This window comes from Talpa europaea, assembly GCF_964194135.1.
Source record: "Talpa europaea genome assembly, chromosome: 2".
In the NCBI taxonomy this organism is placed as follows: domain Eukaryota; kingdom Metazoa; phylum Chordata; class Mammalia; order Eulipotyphla; family Talpidae; genus Talpa; species Talpa europaea.
In genome coordinates, this window is record NC_140068.1 from 70,143,648 (window position 1) to 70,161,434 (window position 17,787).

At 39.0% G+C, this 17,787-nt stretch overlaps 1 protein-coding gene across 1 annotated transcript in view; it reads right to left on the bottom strand.

Annotated features, from left to right (window-relative positions):
* Window positions 1–17,411, bottom strand: part of LOC311167585 (stromal membrane-associated protein 1) — a gene marked incomplete at its 5' end in the record, with an annotated part of 190,831 nt that extends 173,420 nt beyond the window's left edge. The window contains 2 exons of the mRNA XM_084228679.1: window positions 8,563–8,712; window positions 17,212–17,411. Coding sequence (XP_084084805.1) covers window positions 8,563–8,712; window positions 17,212–17,275 — 214 coding nt within the window. The remainder of the gene's footprint in view (window positions 1–8,562; window positions 8,713–17,211) is intronic.
* Window positions 17,412–17,787: the final 376 nt, after the last annotated feature.

Here is a 17,787-nt window from a genome sequence, read left to right on the forward strand (position 1 = left end):
ACACCTCTGGCCTGTACCCCAGTTTTTGTATGCATAAATAAATCTTAAAAAAAAAAGACTGAAATAAAAAGATTTGGGTTGTTTTACCCTGTTGAAACTTAGTATATAGGTACGGACAATGAGAGTTGTGATTTGTATAATCAAGGGTTCGGATTTGATAGGAGTCAACCCAATGAGAAATCCTATCATTTCTAATCAGCAGAATGAAATTGACAGGATAACTATTAAAAGAAAATTGTATGTAAGTTATTTTTAAAATAATGAATTTAGGGCCTCCCCTGGTGGCACAGCGGTTGAGCGCTGGGCTGCGAAGCTGCCTGCGGCCTCTGCAGCACCAGTTTGATCCCCGCCTGCCGCGAGGGTCCCAGATGGTGCGCAGACCTCTCCTGCCACTCGCTGCTCCCCTCAGCAGTGTACTTCGTCAGTCTGCCTGTTCTGCTCTCTGCTCTGGCTCTGGTGAATTCTCTCACCCTCCCGCGCTTCTGACTGTACCCAGTGCTTGTATAAATAAATATAAATAAATAAAATAATGAATTTATCTGAATCACTGACTTAGAGATGAGACAAAATATGAAGTTCTTCAGGTAAACCAAAGAATCCAAACTTTATATCCCTTTAAAATTGTAGATTCCAATTTAAATAGTGATGTCCTTACATTAAGGAGTATATAGTATCTTAAGGAAACTGTTACAGTTTATAACTTGTAACATGTTTATACAGATTTTTCCAAATGAGCTACTTAAAGACAACCTTATAAAGACACTTGCCTAGTTTTTCCTTGTGCATATTTTCAGCTTCCAATATTCTTTCATGTTTCTAAAAATTCCTTTGATTTTCATCTGCATCAGTAAAAAGTTCCCTTCTCAATCTGTCCATGGTTCCTTTTTACTAGCAACAGCTAACTAGGAATACTTGAGATTTGAAGACTTCAGACAAGATTCCACCTGCTAAACCTACGAAATACAGGGTCCAAATAGATGAATGTATTTTAAAAGAATACAAGTTGTTACAGAATTTTAAGCAACTGTCAAATAATTTTCATACTAATTAACCAAGGTTATGTAAAAGACATAATTATAAATTACAGGCTTGAATGTCCAATGTAATAGAAACATTCTTCATATGAGAAGAGACATTCAATGTTTAATGGATTATTTAAGCCTTATTCTTATACATCTATATTTTATATTTCTATATTGTATACCCCAATGAAATTTATTCTCCACTAGTTTTCCCACCAAATGGTGGTAGATAGGCAATACTCTTATCTGTCCAAAATCTTTTGAACACTATATCTACATCTTCCCAGCATGAAGCTTGTATTACCCACACTTTGGTAAAAGTCACTTCCCAACTTCCACTGGGGTAGACATTTGACTAGTGTGTCCACCACATAAGACAATGATGTAGAAATGGTCAGATGAGGTGCCATTGTGGTCAAAAGCAGCTTCAAGGGTTCTAGAGCTGACAACTCATCTCCAGCCAGTGCTATGCTGTGCTGTAGTTCTGGAACTTGGTCTGGAGGCACAATCTGTAGATAGCACTTTTACAAAGTCTGTATTTAGTACCTCTCTTCCTACTTGAATCAGTTTGGCAGTTCTTGAAAGCGTGTGGGCCAATGACCCTGGGGGTCCCATAGCTAACATTTACTAGGAAGTATGTGCTATCAAATGCTTCGAGTGGTTCACATATATTTTGTTCATTTAATCTTCTCAATTGTCCTATGAGGTAAGAGTAGTATTACCTCTGGGCCTCCCCAGTGGCGCAGCGGTTGAGCGCTGGGTTGCTAAGCTACCCGCAGCCTCTGCGGCGCCGGTTTGATCCCTGGCTGCTCCCCAGCCACGGGAGGAGGGTCCCACATGGCGCGCAGACCTCTCCTGCCACCCGCTGCTCCCCTCAGCAGTGTACTTTGATCCTTCTGCCTGATCTGCTCCCCGATCTGACTCTGGTGAATTCTCTCACCCTCCCGCGCTTCTGACTGTACTCAGTGCATGTATAAACAAACAAACAAATAAATAAATAAATGAAAATATATGCCTCTTTAAAAAAAAAAAAAAACAAGAGTAGTATTACCTCTAATTTATAAATAAGGAAGCACAGACAAGTTAAATAACTTACCCAAAGTCACATAGTTGGTAAGAAGAAAAGTTTGGATTTGAACTCAAGTAACCTGTTTCCAAGTAAAGGATTATTTGCTGTGGCCTTCTCAAACTACAATGTACTACTAAACTCACATATAAAAAGCCATTATTGGGCCTCCCTGGTGGTGCAGTGGTTAATGTCTCAGTGCTATCAAGCTATTGCCACGCATTGTGGCATGAGTTCGATCCCTTGCCAGGAAGCTAACACCACATGGCACGGCAGACCTCTCCTGTCTCACCCACTGCTCCCCTCAGCAGTGTATCTCAGTAGATCTGCCTGTTCTGCTTCCCACTCTGTCTCTGGTGAATCTTCTCACTTCCCATACCTCTGCCCTACACCCCAGTTCTTATATACATAAATAAAAATAAATCTTTAAAAAAATAAAATAAAAAGTCATTATTACCTAGCACATGGCAACACATTTAAAAAACTTTTATTTACACATGCATTTACAAACAACTGATTAATTTAAACTGAAACATGTAGTTTGCAGTTTTAAAATCACTTACATGCTCCCCAAGACATTAAAATTAAAATAGGTGCTAATAAAGAAACATTTTCCCCTTTCTAATTTATAGCAGCATACTGTCTTCCAAAATCATCACATACATATATATCTTTAAATACACTATAGAAACTGGATGATCTAAAGGATATAAGAAAGAAGATAATCAGAAATAATTCAGAGTACATATTCAGAAAAAGTTAATGAGGTTAAAGAATATGCAGCTCAAAAATCAATACAGCGTCCCTTTCGTTCCCAATCTCCGTATCGGGTAGGTTCTGGGCCCCTGGGTCCACCTTTTTCTTTGGTAACAGGATTTACATCATCTGGAAATTCTGGAGAAAGAAGAAAAAAAAGCAGTCAATAGACATGGGGAAAAGATGAATATTGATTGTGAAGGGTCAATTCTGAAGAGAGGGTTGCAAATTTGCCAGTTAATAAGAAGCTAGATACAACTGACTAGGTTACTATGCAGTCTTTAAATGAACTGTAAATGTGTTTTTTTCCTGAGGTCAAGAAACCACTATAGGAAACAATTTTCATATTGAATCTTTATTACCTGCATTAGTGACTTAGAATTCTTAAGAGTACTCTCCGGTCCCAATCTGGAAAGTACTGCATATGAGCTTGTGGGTTAATGTAGGAGGAAAGGGGTGCAAAAAATACGGAGTATAAATTCATAGCAATTGCCATCCCATTTCTTATCAGTAAAATGGGAACAATAATACCATCCTTACTATCTTCAAAGTTAAAAAGGTAATGCAGCTTTCACTACCACCACTGAGTCCCCTGAATATAGGGGTTCAGTGCATTTAAGATTCCACTCCACCATAAAACCACCACTAAGGTGGAGGAAGGCCTTACTGATGGAGGTATAATGAATGTTAATTTTGCTTTCCAAGAGATGCTAAAGGCCAACCCCACCCACAATGTAGGATTCCTGAACTACCAAAGTCCTTATACAAACACTAAGTCCATTTTTGTGTGCCTGCATTTAATATGTCAACTTGGTGGAGACCCTTTGTGCTGAACACCAAATCAACCTAATTAAGATTGATGACAAGAAACTAGGAAAATGGGTAGGCCTCTGTAAAACTGACAGAATAGGGGAACCTGTAAAGTGGTTAGCTGCACTTGTGTGGCAGCTTAGGACTATGGCCAAGGATGTCACTGAGGAATACTTCAAATGCAAGAAATGAATGAAAAAACTTGACTCTTGTTCCTCAAAAAAACAACAAAGAAACTCGCACAAATAAAAAAAATACAAGGTAATGCATGTAAATGGTCTAACAGTGTCAGGTAGATAAGAAAGCTGAATTAATTTTGGCTATTAATATTGTTTCTCATTATAAGATTCTGGCTTTAGCAACTGGTTAGCTGGCAATGCCAATAATAGACATAATAGCAGTTGTTATTAATATTATGTATTCATAATAGAAATATCCATCATGAGTCAAACCCAATTCTGAGTAATTTATATACATATTAACTCAGTTTATCCTCATAAAAATCCAATCACAGAATCAGGGGCTTTATCTATCTTTACTGTGAATAAACTTTCCCTACCTCATCATTGTTTTGATTTCCTCTAAAAGACTCTCCAACAGAAGTTATGATTTCCTCCATATCTCTGGGGCTTAGTTTGGGCTGCCATAACCAAGGCTCACAGACTGGTGCTTAAACAAGAGAAATTTATTTTCTCACAATTCTGGCAGCTGGAAGTCTGTGATCAGAGTGCCAGCAACAGTGAGTTCTGGTGAGGAACTGACCTGCAGATGGCCTCTTCTTGCTATGTACTCATATGGCAGAAAGAGCAACAAACATCAAGCTCTCTGTTGTCTCTTCCTACAAACACACTAATTTCACCCTCAAGACCTCATTTAAACCCTATTATCTTTCAAAGGCCCTATCTCCAAATCCCATCACACTGGGAGTTAAGGTATCAACCTGTTATTTCAGAGGACACAAATCAATTCATAGTACAAAGGAGAAATAGGGTCAAGATATCCCTGTTCCTTTGCTGCGACTTCCAGTCTCTCATTCTACCACCAAATTTCCACAGCATTTCTTCTTTTGAATTCGCAGAATTCACCAGTCCAATGTTTTTCTCCCATCTTATAATAAATTCAAAGACTTGTATCTTTTTGGATGATATCAATTATTTGTTTTATAGGTGCAACTCTCTCTCCCATCAACATTAATATCAGTATCACATTAATGAATTATCATATATTGGGGCCACAGAGGTCCTCAATACTCTTATCTGGTAATATTCATCTCCACTTATGTCATTTACTTGGATATTATTATCTCTTGAATATGTTCTTTTTCCAAATCCCACAGACTTTGGCTCTTTTTTTCCACAACCTCCTACCTTTAATCTCCCATCTTCCTTATCTTTGTTTAACCTTATTTTCACTCTCATTATAACCTACAAGTTGCTGAAACATTTCATTCTAACCAGCACTACACTGGCTCATGCTCTGTCCCATCAAGAGGAAAGCAACAGTTTTCTAATTCATCTGTTTCTTGCCTCTTGAGGCTGAAATAATCTTTCTAAAAAAGAATCCCTCCTCCACATTACACTAAGTGAAAAGTCATACACAAAAGACTACACATTGCATGATTTCATTTTTATAAAATCCTAAAAGAGGCAAAATTATACTTATAGAAAAAAGATCAATGGCTGCAGGGTGATGGGGAAACCCGATTAATATAAAGAGGTAGGAGGGACTCTATGGGGAATGAACTTTTTACTTTGTGTTGGTTACATGACTAGAAACATTTGTTAAAATTCACTGAACTGTTTACTTAAAATGGATGGATTTTACTATATTAAAATTATATTTTAGGAAAGCTGATTGAAACAATCTTCATTCACATTTTAGTGCTTTTCCCTCTGTCCATTGCAGAAAGGCCACACAGACCTAGCACTTCGGGCCCTCCAAGATTGGAGCCAAATCTATTTTTCTAGTCTGGTATTTTATTAATTCTCACTTTATGTTGTGCGGCTTACTGGCTGTTTCCCAGTGTGTGTTTTTCTTTTACTGTAGCTTTCTTTTTGAAACGTTTCCCACCACTCCTTATCACAATTCTACTGTCTCTTTAAACCCAAGCTCAAATGTTACCTCTTTTGTCTACCCTTCTCTGATCTTTTTCTGTGTATCTCTTAAGCCAATTACCACATGATGTCCCGGTCAGAGTGATTTATGTATTTTATTTATTTTCTTTTCTTATTTATTTTTGCATTAAATAGGGTACCTAGCTGCAAACAATCTTCCTTAAATATCTAATAATGAAATCTATTCTCTAGAAAGGGACAACCTATACATTTTTCTTAGAATGGTCTAGCTTGCCTGGCACCATTGTTGAAAAGACCATCCTTTGCCCCACTGAATTGTCTCATCATGCCTATTAAAAATCAAATGAGCATGCTGTATGCCAGGGTTTACTTCAGGGATTGCTATTTTTGTGTGTGATGTTTTTTCAAAAATTTTCAAATTTACTTTCTCATAGACAAAATAATTCCTCCTTGACTTGATACTGACTTTATATGCAATTCATGCAAGATAATTCAGTCATAATGTTTTATTTTACTATGAAATATTTCAAAGAGTACATGCTTTTTCTCTTTCATGTGTATTTTCAGAGGCAGTATTATCTATAGTCTTTTTCTTCCCTTCATTTTTATTATTTTTTTAAATATTTATTTATTTATGCATTCAAGAGCTGGGGTACAGGCCAGAGATGCAGGGGGTGAGAGGATTCATCAGAGATAGAGTGGAGAACAGAACAGGCAGGTTGACCGAAGTAAATTGCTGAGGGGAGCAGTGGGCGAGACATGAAAGGTTTGCTGCGCCACGTGGGTTGCTCCCTGGCCAGCTGGGGATCGAACTCCTGCTGCAGAGGCTGTGGATTGCTTCATAGTGTGGTGCTTTAACCCCTTGCGCCACCAGGGAGGCCCTTTTCCCCATTATTTTTTTAAAAAAATGTTTTATTAAAGTTACACTGCAGGGCCTCTCCGGTGGCACAGGCAGCTGAGCGACGCACTGTGAAGCTGTTTGCAGCCTCTGCAGCATGGATTAAATCCCACCCGGCCCACGAGAATCCCACATGGTTCAGCAGAGCTCTCCTGTCTCGCCCGCTGCTGCCCTCAGCAGTGTGTTTCATCAGTCTGCCTGTTCTATTCCCCGCTCTGTCTCTGGTGAATTCTCTCACCCTCCCACCCATCTGGCCTGTACCCCAGCTCTTGTATAAATAAAATAAATCTTTAAAAAAAATCCTAATTAAAAAAATAGTTACATTGCATAGTTTTATAACTTTCAGGTGTGCAGCATTATAAATCAACATCTGTATATACTACATTGTGTGATGTTTTAAGGAAATATTTCCTCTTAGATTTTTATACTTTGCTAAAGCCACCAGAGAATAATTTTATCTTTAGATGAGGAAACTTTAAAAAGTCTCCATCTTCATAGCTGATTGATTTATCAGATTAGATGGGATAAAGTGCTATAAATTAAAATGTTTAATTGAGCAAAAAACAAAAGCTTTTATATTTTAGAAAGAGTTCCAGCACAGGTCTCTATATCTTCTACTGATACCTTCTTACCTAGGATGACAGGTTAATTCTCACATGCCTGGACAGTCAGGGCAGTACTGCAAGGTCTCAAAGTGGTAAGCTTATTTACACTTATGCTATCTAAAATTTTATTTTTTGAATAGCTAACACTTACATGTTCCGTAAATCAAAGTTAAAAGAGTTTAAAGTGAAAAAGTAGTACTTAAATAAGGAACTGTAAGACATAAACCAATATTTGTACATACTGAATGCAAAATATTTAGTTTATCACCCCACCTTGCTCAGTAAACTTCTTTATTTTCTTATCTTCCCTTCCTTTTCCCCCAAAGATGTGGTTACAGTGAGAACAATCACCTTCATATGTGATCCACTCACTGGCTTCTTTGATAGACTCCGCTGTGGACACCTGATCCAAGATTGGTCAAGTAGAACTCTTCTAAGGAATCTGGAATTAAGACTAAGAAATTTTTAGTCTGACTGCTTTCTTAAACTGCTAGAGGAGTTACTTTTTTTTTTTTTTTTTTAAAAAAGGAGAGACTGGAACTTTAAAGATTTATTTATTTATTTATACAAGCACTGGGTACAGTCAGAAGTGTGGGAGGGTGAGAGAATTCACCAGAGCCAGAGCGGGGAGCAGAGCAGGCAGAAGGATGGAAGTACACTCCTGAGGAGAGCAGCGGGCGGCAGGAAGAGGTCTGCGCGCCATGTGGGACCCTCCTCTGGTGGCCAGGGAGCATCCGGGGATCGAACCGGCGCTGCAGAGTCTGCGGGCAGCTTCGCAACCCAGCGCTCAACAGCTGCGCCACCGGGGAGGCCCTAGAGGAGTTACTTTTTTGCCCAGTGGACTGAGAAAGCAATTTGGAGACAAAGACCTATGAAGAGATGTATTTAGAAAAAACAAAAGGCAGAATATCCTGATTTTCATAGTGTGTAGACCCCCATACCAGTCTTTTTCCAAAGCCAAGAAGTATCACTGCCCTGGCACCTTACTGGTACCTTGTACCCTAATAACCCTACCTTCTGCCTCAGTTTGCTCAAATGGGTTTCTGGTATTTGAATCAAAGCAAGAATCAATTCACATATTTTTCCCATGTGAATAGTGGAGTATAAAAAACAAAACAATCAATTACTGCCAGCGGCTTGCAAATAGTTTTCTTTTTTAAACCCATACATATTGATGGTCAATATAATAATTCTATTCATTGCTGAAGTATGCTTCATTATTGTTAATAAAATAACTACAGCCAATAACAGGTTTCATTTGCTTTTTTTTCTCAATAACTAAAACATTTTGATACTTCAAAAATTAAAAGAGGAGCTCTATTATACTCACTTGTCAGTGGTTCTTTCTCTAAATTGGAATCTTCTGGGGCATCAAAACGACCTACTGGTAACTTTGGCTTCTTAAGGGATTGTTTGACAGGTTCAGACATCCCTCCTTGAGAACTTGCTTTTCTCAGAGAATGACACACATGGGGTGATCCTAGCAGAGAGGACAGTGAACAAACAGGAATCATTCATTTCTTCTACTTTAAAAATTTAATAATTTAGCTTATTTTTAGTTTACACATTCACATTTCATCAAAGGTTCATCACAGTTCATCAAAAAGTACAACAAAAGGACATACAGTAAAAATTCTTTCCTCTTGTTCCGAGTTTTCAGTCATTTCCTTTTCTTGGAGACAACTGGTTTTATCAGTTTGAAAAGAAGAGCTCTGAAATAAGTTAACCACTATCAAAATTATAAAAACATATATATAAAATATTAATTACTGTCTGATGCAATGCCAAAAATACTAGGAATCAGATAATTAAGAATAACTAAATAGTATGAAGTTTTCAGTGACAATATTTAGTATCAATATTTCTGGAAGTCACAAGGGACTGTATTCTTTTTTTTTTTTAAAGATTTATTTTTTATTTATACAAGCACTGGGTACAGTCAGAAGCGTGGAAGGGTGAGAGAATTCACCAGAGCCAGAGCAGGGAACAGAACAGGCAGACTGATAAAATACACTGCTGAGGGGAGCAGCGGGCGGCAGGAGAGGTCTGTGTGCCATGTGGGACCCTCACCTGGCGGCCGGGGATCGAATCAGCACTGCAGAGGCTGCGGGCAGCTTTGCAACCCAGTGCTCAACCGCTGTGCCACTGGGGAGGCCCAAGGGACTGTATTCTTATATTGGTATTCTAATCATAGTCCACTTTTCTTGCCAACTAAACATTTAAAAAATGTAACTGGGCATCTCCAATGTATAAATGAGATGACTTTTTCTCTAGCTTATAAAAAGAAAGCTAAACCAACCCCTGGTTGAGATAATATTCAACAAGGGCAAAACCACTGTGGGAAAAAAAAAAAATGAGTTCAGGATTGGGAACTTCCTACAGGAATGGTTTCAGAGGCAGAAAGAGCTAGGTACCAGTTCCAGCTATTCCACGGTGGCAAGCAGAATAATGATCAAAGATCAGAATCTAATAACCAGAACCTATGAATAGGTTACAGTGCATAAAAGAAATCGGGTAACAGGTGGGCTTAAGGTTGCTAATCAGATGACCTGCAACTAGCGAGATTATTTTAGATTATCTAAGTGGGTATACTGTTATCACATGAATTCTTCAAAGGGGAAGAGAGAACCAGTGAGAGGTAGTGCGAGACAGATTTGACTGATACTAGCAAAAGGTCAATGAGTCGAGGAAGATGAAGTTGAAAGAGGAAGGAAACAAGATTCTCCCCTAGACCCTTTAGAAGGAACACAGTTCTTCTAACACCTTGATTTTGGCCCTGAGAGATCCATTTCAGACCTGGAAACTCTAAAACCATAAGATGTTTTGCATTTATTATAGCAGCAATAGGCAACTAATACAAATATTAACTAGTTGTTTGACATTTGTGAAGCATTATATATAATTAGGATATTAATATAGGTATTTTAATCATATTCTAGACTTCATCACTATGTCACCCTACCCATAATAATATATAATTTAAAATTATAATTATACATATACACACACACACAAATTTTGCTTGTACATCTACATGTGCTTCTGTGTATACATACATACCCTCCACACTCAACTTGGAATTTACATAAGATTTGGTTGTGAGGTTAGCAAAGTTAGCATTACAGCCAAATTGCTTTAATAATGTCAAAACAGCACATCAGGATGTTCATTTGCATATCTACTGCATATTACTCAGTAAATTGTTGAATGAGTGCTCAAATGGAATTGGAAACTGTCTCCCACAGACCCAAGAGCCCACAAAATATCAGGATTAAAAACAGATAAATACATAATTGAGTATTTTAATAAAGCTATGACAATGATATATAGAATTAATATAGTTTTCTTTCTTCTATATGCTCATATAAAACACTTCCTATTTATGGTACTAATTGCCTGAGGAAAGTTAGCACACAACTTCAAGTAAAATTAAAAAACAACAACAACAACACATTTAGGGATGAACTAAAATGAAGATCCTCCAACATCAAAGGAAGATCTAAAAAGCAGCCAGAAAAAACCAGATTATTGATAAAAGAACAAAAGTTGGACAGGCAGATGACCTTGCAAATAGCTATAATGAAGTCAGAAGACAGAATTATGAGAAAATGATACTCATTGAAACCATCTTTCAAAAATAAGAAATGTTAGTTTTCCAGATTAAAAATGGGAAACTTGACCATAAGACTTTATCAAAGGAAATTCTAAAGAATGGACTCTAAGAAAGTGATGCCAAAAGTGGGAGATAAGAAGGTATAGAGAGAAAATAAAGAAGGTATAGAGAGAAAATACCATATATTGATGGTATAAAACAATGGTAACACTGATTTATGGAGTTAACAAACTACAATCTTACCCAACACACATGAAAACACACACATACACACCCCTAAAAGACTGAGTAACAAAGGCAGAGAATGAGTGAATGCAAAGACACTTTTAAGCTGTGTACTATTGTTTTTCTTTTTAAAATTTATTTATTTATACAAGCACTGGGTACAGTCAGAAGCGCGGGAGGGTGGGAGAATTCTCCAGAGCCAGAGCAGGGAGCAGAACAGGCAGACTGACGAAACACACTGCTGAGGGGAGCAGCATGCGGGGCAGGAGAGGTCTGTCACGCCATGTGGGACCCTTGCCCAGAAGCTGGAGATCGAAACCGCGCTGCAGAGGCTGCGCAGCCCAGCGCTCAACTGCTGTGCCACCAGGGGAGGCCCTAAGCTGTGTACTATTTAGGGGAGGGTAATGATATTCATTAATTTTAGGCTTCCTTAAGTATGCTTTGGATTTCAAGGGTAAAAAAAATAAAAGACAACGTGTATCTTATGAATCACCAGCACTTAAAAAAAGGAAAACATTTAATGTAAACAAAGCATGACAAATAGAAGATACAAAAATAATATGGTAGGAAAAGTCAATTATAGCAGTAATTTTAATAATTATAAATGCACTGAACACTCCAATGAAAAGGTATAGACTTTCAGAGTACAAAAAAAAATACAAAGTCCAGCCAATTATTATGGATTGAAGGTTTGTTTGCCCCCAATATTCATGTTGGAATTCTAACCCCTAATGTGATAATATTGGGAGGTGTGGCCACTGGGAGGTAATCAGGTCATGGGAGTGGAGTCCTTATGAAGGGTTAAGTGCCTTTCTAAGAAAAGAAGTTAGCTTGCTCTGGCCTTCTGTTTTCTACCTCTTGAGGATACAATAAGACAGTCATCAGCAAATCAGGAAGCAGACTGGCACCTTGATATTGAACTTCTTAACCTCCTAACTTCCAGGACTCTGAGAAATAAATATTTGACATTTAAGCTACCAGCTCAATTTATTTTGGCAGCCTGGACTAAGACATGTAAGATGTACCACTTTCATGATTTTTTTCTTAAAAGGAGACTCACAGACAACGGAACAAAACAAAACAAAACACTAAGGAAAGGACACAAGTAAAATACATAAAAATGACAGGATCAATCCAAAGTTGATTCTCTTAAGAGACTCAAACTATTTGTGAAGTCCTTGCTAATGCTAATAACAACAACAGAAGGCAACATAAATAATATGAGGAAAGAGTACATAGTTTTATAGAGAGCAGAAATGGGGGTGGGGTAAACCCCAACAACTCAGGAACTTTATACTTATATTCTATAAGTATACAAAATGAGTAATTTTCTAGAAAAAATTTACTCCTCAAAACTGACTTAAGAGGGCCTCCCCGGTGGCGCAGCGGTTAAGCGCTGGGTTGCGAAGCTGCCCGCAGCGTCTGCGGCGCCGGTTCGATCCCCCGGCTGCTCCCCGGCCACCTGAGGAGGGTCCCACATGGCGCGCAGACCTCTCCTGCTGCCCGCTGCTCCCCTCAGCAGTGTACTTCAGTCCTTCTGCCTGCACTGCTCCCCTCTCTGGCTCTGGTGAATTCTCTCACCCTCCCGTGCTTCTGACTGTACCCAGTGCTTGTATAAACAAAAAAACAAAAAAAAAAAACAAAAAAAACAACAAAAAAAACTGACTTAAGACCTAAAAAAAGAAGAAAAAACCTGTTCTATACTACGATAATCATTACAGAAATTAGACAGGTAATTTTAAATCTTCCCTTAAAGAAAAGAGCAGATTTAGATAGTTTTACAGGTGAGTTGTACCAAACACTTAAGGAATGAATCATTTCAATATAACAATGAAGGGGACAAGATGAAAAGATATTATTCAAATTCATTTCATGAGGCTAGGTTAACTAATTCTAAATTAATTAAAAACTTTACTGGAAATTGTAAGAAAATTAAACCAGCTACTAGACAAATTAAGTATATCAAATCCAACATTATATCACGAAAATATAAATACCATGATCAATTTGTATATTTTCTAGGAATACAAGAGTGATTCAGCACTAGGAAAAATGTTTAATTCACAAACTCACCAGATTAAAGGAGATAATGATATAATCATTCCAAGATGAAGAAAAAAAGAATTCAGTAAAATTTGAGATTTATTGAGTCTAAGAAAAAAGACAAATGCATAAAGAAACCAAGACCCTTTTAGAAATAGCAGGAACCTTCCTTAATCTGATAAAGGACACATCTACAGCTAATATCACACTTATAAAGGGAATCCATTCCCTTTATAATCACAATATACAATTATGTCTGCTACCACCACTTCAGATAACATGATACTGGAAAATAAGAGCAAAGATAGAACAACCAGAGAAAAGAAAAAGAATTAAGATTTGAAAGAGAGAAACTATGTTTTTGTTATTTGCAGATGATTGTTTACCTTGCAACAACCCTGCCCAAATCTGCAAATAAGTTAATAAAGCAATTTAGCTAGCTTACTGGATACAAAATCAATAAATAAGTCAACTGTGTTTTTATATATAAGCAAAAATAAGAAAATGATAATTAGAAAAATATCAAACAGTATTAATCAAAAATCTCAAGAGGAACTTTGGGTGCACTTAACCCAACTAAAAACCAAGATTTATTACAAAGATGTAGTTATTAAAACCTGTGGTATCAACATAGGAGTTGACAAATAGATCAGCTGATCTGAAAAGAAATAAGCCTACACATAACGAATATGTAAACTTGATTCATAATAGCTGTCATTACATCAGTGGGGGAAAAGAACAATACACAGACCTGGGACAACTGGTTAATGATAAGGAAAAAAAAAATGAAACTCATACTACACATGAAAATCAATTTCTGATAACATAAAGCCTTAAATACAAAAAGGAAAGCCATAGAACTTTGATAAGAAAATCAAGGACATCTATGTTTTTAAGGTAGGCAAAGTTTTCTTAGGACCACAAAGCACTGACCATAAACAAAAGGATCAAGACAAAATTACAACAAAACTCTGAATTATCTGTTCATCAAAAGGCATCTTTCTTCAGAAGCTGTGTGATTGTACATGCAGATACATTATTCTATTCTACTGTTGGAATTTTTTTAAAAGATTTTATTTATTTATTTAGTAGAAGAAATGGGGTGTAGGTCAGAGGTGCAGGGGGTGAGAGGACTCACCAGAGACAGAGTGGGGAGCAGAACAGGTAGATCTATTGAGATACACTGCTGAGGGGAGCAATAGGCAAGACAGGAGAGGTCTGCTGGGCCATGTGGCTCAGCAACCAGGCAAACTCCTGCAATAGTGGCTGGCAACAGTTTGATAGAGCAGTGTCTTTAACCCCTGCGCCAGGGAGGGTCAGGAATTTTTTTTTAAAGACACCATATGAGTGACAAAAACAGCCCGCAAATGGAGATATTTGCCACACTTAGATAACTAAAAAAAGACTTAGTAGTCAAATACATAGTAATATAAACAAATTTTTGACAAGGGTGACAGGGACACATGATGGGGAAAGGACAGTCTCTTCAATAGATGGTGTTGGGAAAACTATATATCCATATGCAAAAGAAAGAAACTAGAACTGCCCTTATACCACTATATCCATATAAACTTGTGTATATGAATTTATATGTGAAAAGACAATCCATTAAGAAAATGAAGAACTATTTCAATAAAGTAATATTTAAAAAGATAATTTAATAAGAGAAAAGCTAAATCACATTAAGTCACTAACTCACTTATAGGCAGACAAAAATAAAATTTTCTGACAATATTGAATGTTGACATGTAAGTGGAGTGACAAGAACTGTAATATATTGCTGACAGAAGTATAAATTGGCTGTAGGAACAGGTTATTTACAACTTGGTATCAGATTGTAAAATTCAACAGGCCCATACAGTATGCTCCAAAAATTCATTCGTTACACATGAGTTCTTACAAATAGACAAAAATGCATAGCAGTCAATCCCGGCTTTTACATAAATACCAAAATGTTCACTGGGAGAATGGAAAATCTATGATATAACCACACAGTTGAAAGCATAACTACAACCTCACACACAGATATGGCTCAATAGCAAAACATAGTTTTAGCTGAAAAAAGCAAATAAATACAAATAAATACAAAAAGCAAATAAATACAAATTGTATGAAAGTTGTATGAAGGCTATTCTATAGAGAAAACAAAACTTGCAAAGTTGGACAACAGCATCAGGACACAGCACTCAAGGAGCTACCTGGCAATGGAAATGTTAGTGGTCAGGCTAACGGGCACCCAGGGAACCCCAAACCTTGCACGCTCTAAATAGGTTCTGCCATCTCCTGCATAAAGACAAAGCACACCAGCAGTGTTTAAGACTTTTTTTTTTTTTTAAGATTTATTTATTTATTTATACCAGCACTGGGTACAGTCAGAAGCGTGGGAGGGTGAAAGGATTCACCAGAGCCAGGGTGGGAAACAGAACAGGCAGACGGGCGAAGTACATTGCTGAGGGGAGCAGCGGGTGTGGCAGGAGATGTCTGCCTCGCCATGTGGGACCCTCTCCGGTGGCTGGGGATTGAATCAGCGCTGCAGAGGCTGCAGGCAGCTTCGCAGCCCAGCGCTCAACTGCTGCGCCACCAGGGGAGGCCCCAGTGCTTAAGACTTTTAATAGAAAAGACTTTTAATAGAATTAGTGTGCAATAATGACAAAGGAGAAAGGGTATAGTTTTCCAATGAAGTACCCGAAGTAACCCATCCCCTCATGGGAAAATGCCCAAACAGGGTTGGCCAAAGGGTGGCTCCTGAGGTCCAAAAGTTTGCCATAGTCTAAGGCACCATCTGGTAGGGAACCAGAGGAAAGGGGCAGAAGGAGCCAGGGAAGCCTGGAAGGAAAAAGCAAATTGAAAATACAACTCAAGATAAAGGCTGCCATTGTCAGCCTCCCCACAGGTATCTCGCTCACTTCTCTTTCAAGTGTCTCCTCTCTGTCCCCCAAGTCCCTAGTACAAGTCCAAGGCCCAGAAGCATGAAGCATCTTCACATGTCTCTCTGCTCCACATGCCTCCACCAAGTTTCCTCCCCAAGACCTCCCTGCCTTCCTTTTTAGCTTCCTCCCCACCCTTCACTGGATGGGGTGGGGAACATGGTACCTCTCCTTTTTAGATTACACTGTTACAGAAATATTCTGTCCATTAAATTGGAGAATGAGTTCATAAATGTTGCTTCATAACTTACACCTTTGTTATCAAATATTTCATTCTTAAGTTTTTAATACTAGTGAAAAAGGGAAGATAAATTATACAACAAAATTTTAAACAGCATTTACCTTGGAGTTTGGACAACTAAGGGCTTTCACTTTTTATTATTCATTTCTAAATCATTAAGTGTTTTTTTACCATTAATAATAGGCTTATGTTGGGGGGAGAGGAGGGTAATGGCTACAGAATGATGAACAAACCACACAAAAATCTGGGGCCAGTTATTAGAAGGGCAGTAATTCAGTTTTCAATTTACACACATAATTTCTCCAGGATGACCTACATTAAAACTGTTCGGCACATTCTGCAGTTAAAGTCTGTAATACACTCAGAAAGTCGTCCAACAAAAAAGGATTGAAATTTTTTTTACTGAAAGCACGCACACTTTCTCTGCATTAACAACTTTCGGCTTCACCTAATTTTTAATACTTATTTGCCTCTGGTTCATGTCCACCCGCTTTCAATTTCTTTTACAATGTAAACTGTCACAAATTCTTTTTGCTGTAAATAAACAAATGAGTTACTCTCATCCCCAAAGGCTCTTTTCTTTTTTTCTTTCCCTATGAGCACCAGGAGCAAGTGCACCCGGCCAGTTCCTGGCACACACTCCAGAGAACGCCTGCGGCGCTTCGAGGCCCGAGCAGCGCCCGCACGGAAGCGGAAATCCCAGTTGGAAGGGTTTTGGGGATCTTCAATTGGCAACCCACCTGGAGGTCCCGGGCTGCGAAGGGACAAGCCGCGGGCCACGGCGCGGAAGGCTGAGCCCAAACCGAGCGCGCAGCTCGGCCAAACGCGCGCCCGCGGGCGCTGGGCACACGGGCCCCTCCCCGGCGTTTCTCAGAGCGCCCGGGCCTCCACCCCCCCGTCCGCGGTTGACCCCAACGCCCCGCGCCTTACTTGCCACTCTCCACGCTTCGGTCGGGACGCGGCCCAACAGCCGAGAAAGCCGAGACAGGGTCATGGCGGCGACACCCGCTGCGTCTGCTCGGGGCCTAGACCCGGGAGGAGCCGCCCGCGGCGTCCCCGGCGCGCCCCGCAGTAGGGGCGGGGCCTGCGCGTGGCGGGGCGGGGCCTGCGCGTGACTGGGCGGGGCCTCGGGGGGCGGGCGGGGCGTCACGCCTCCGAAACCCGCTGGGAATCCGTGCGCTGGTCCCGGCTGTCTAAGAAAATGAGGGGCAGGAGTGGCTTAAACCTTCTCGCCAAACCCAAAGTCATTACTGAAGTTGATTGAGGGAAAAATTCTATTTATTCCTCTCAGTCCAAGGCGAAAAGTCTCCTGGAAGATGCGTTTCATAGTACAAAAATTGAGCACCCTTTCTCCTTTGCAAGAATAGTAAGCCTTCCCCGCCACCCCAGTTCTTTTATTACAAAATCTTTTTTTTTTCAGTGACTTCCTCATTCATCAGTTTTGACTCCTTGACCAGATGACCTGAAAGACGCTATTTTTGTATGAAGTGCAGAGCCAGAGAAAGC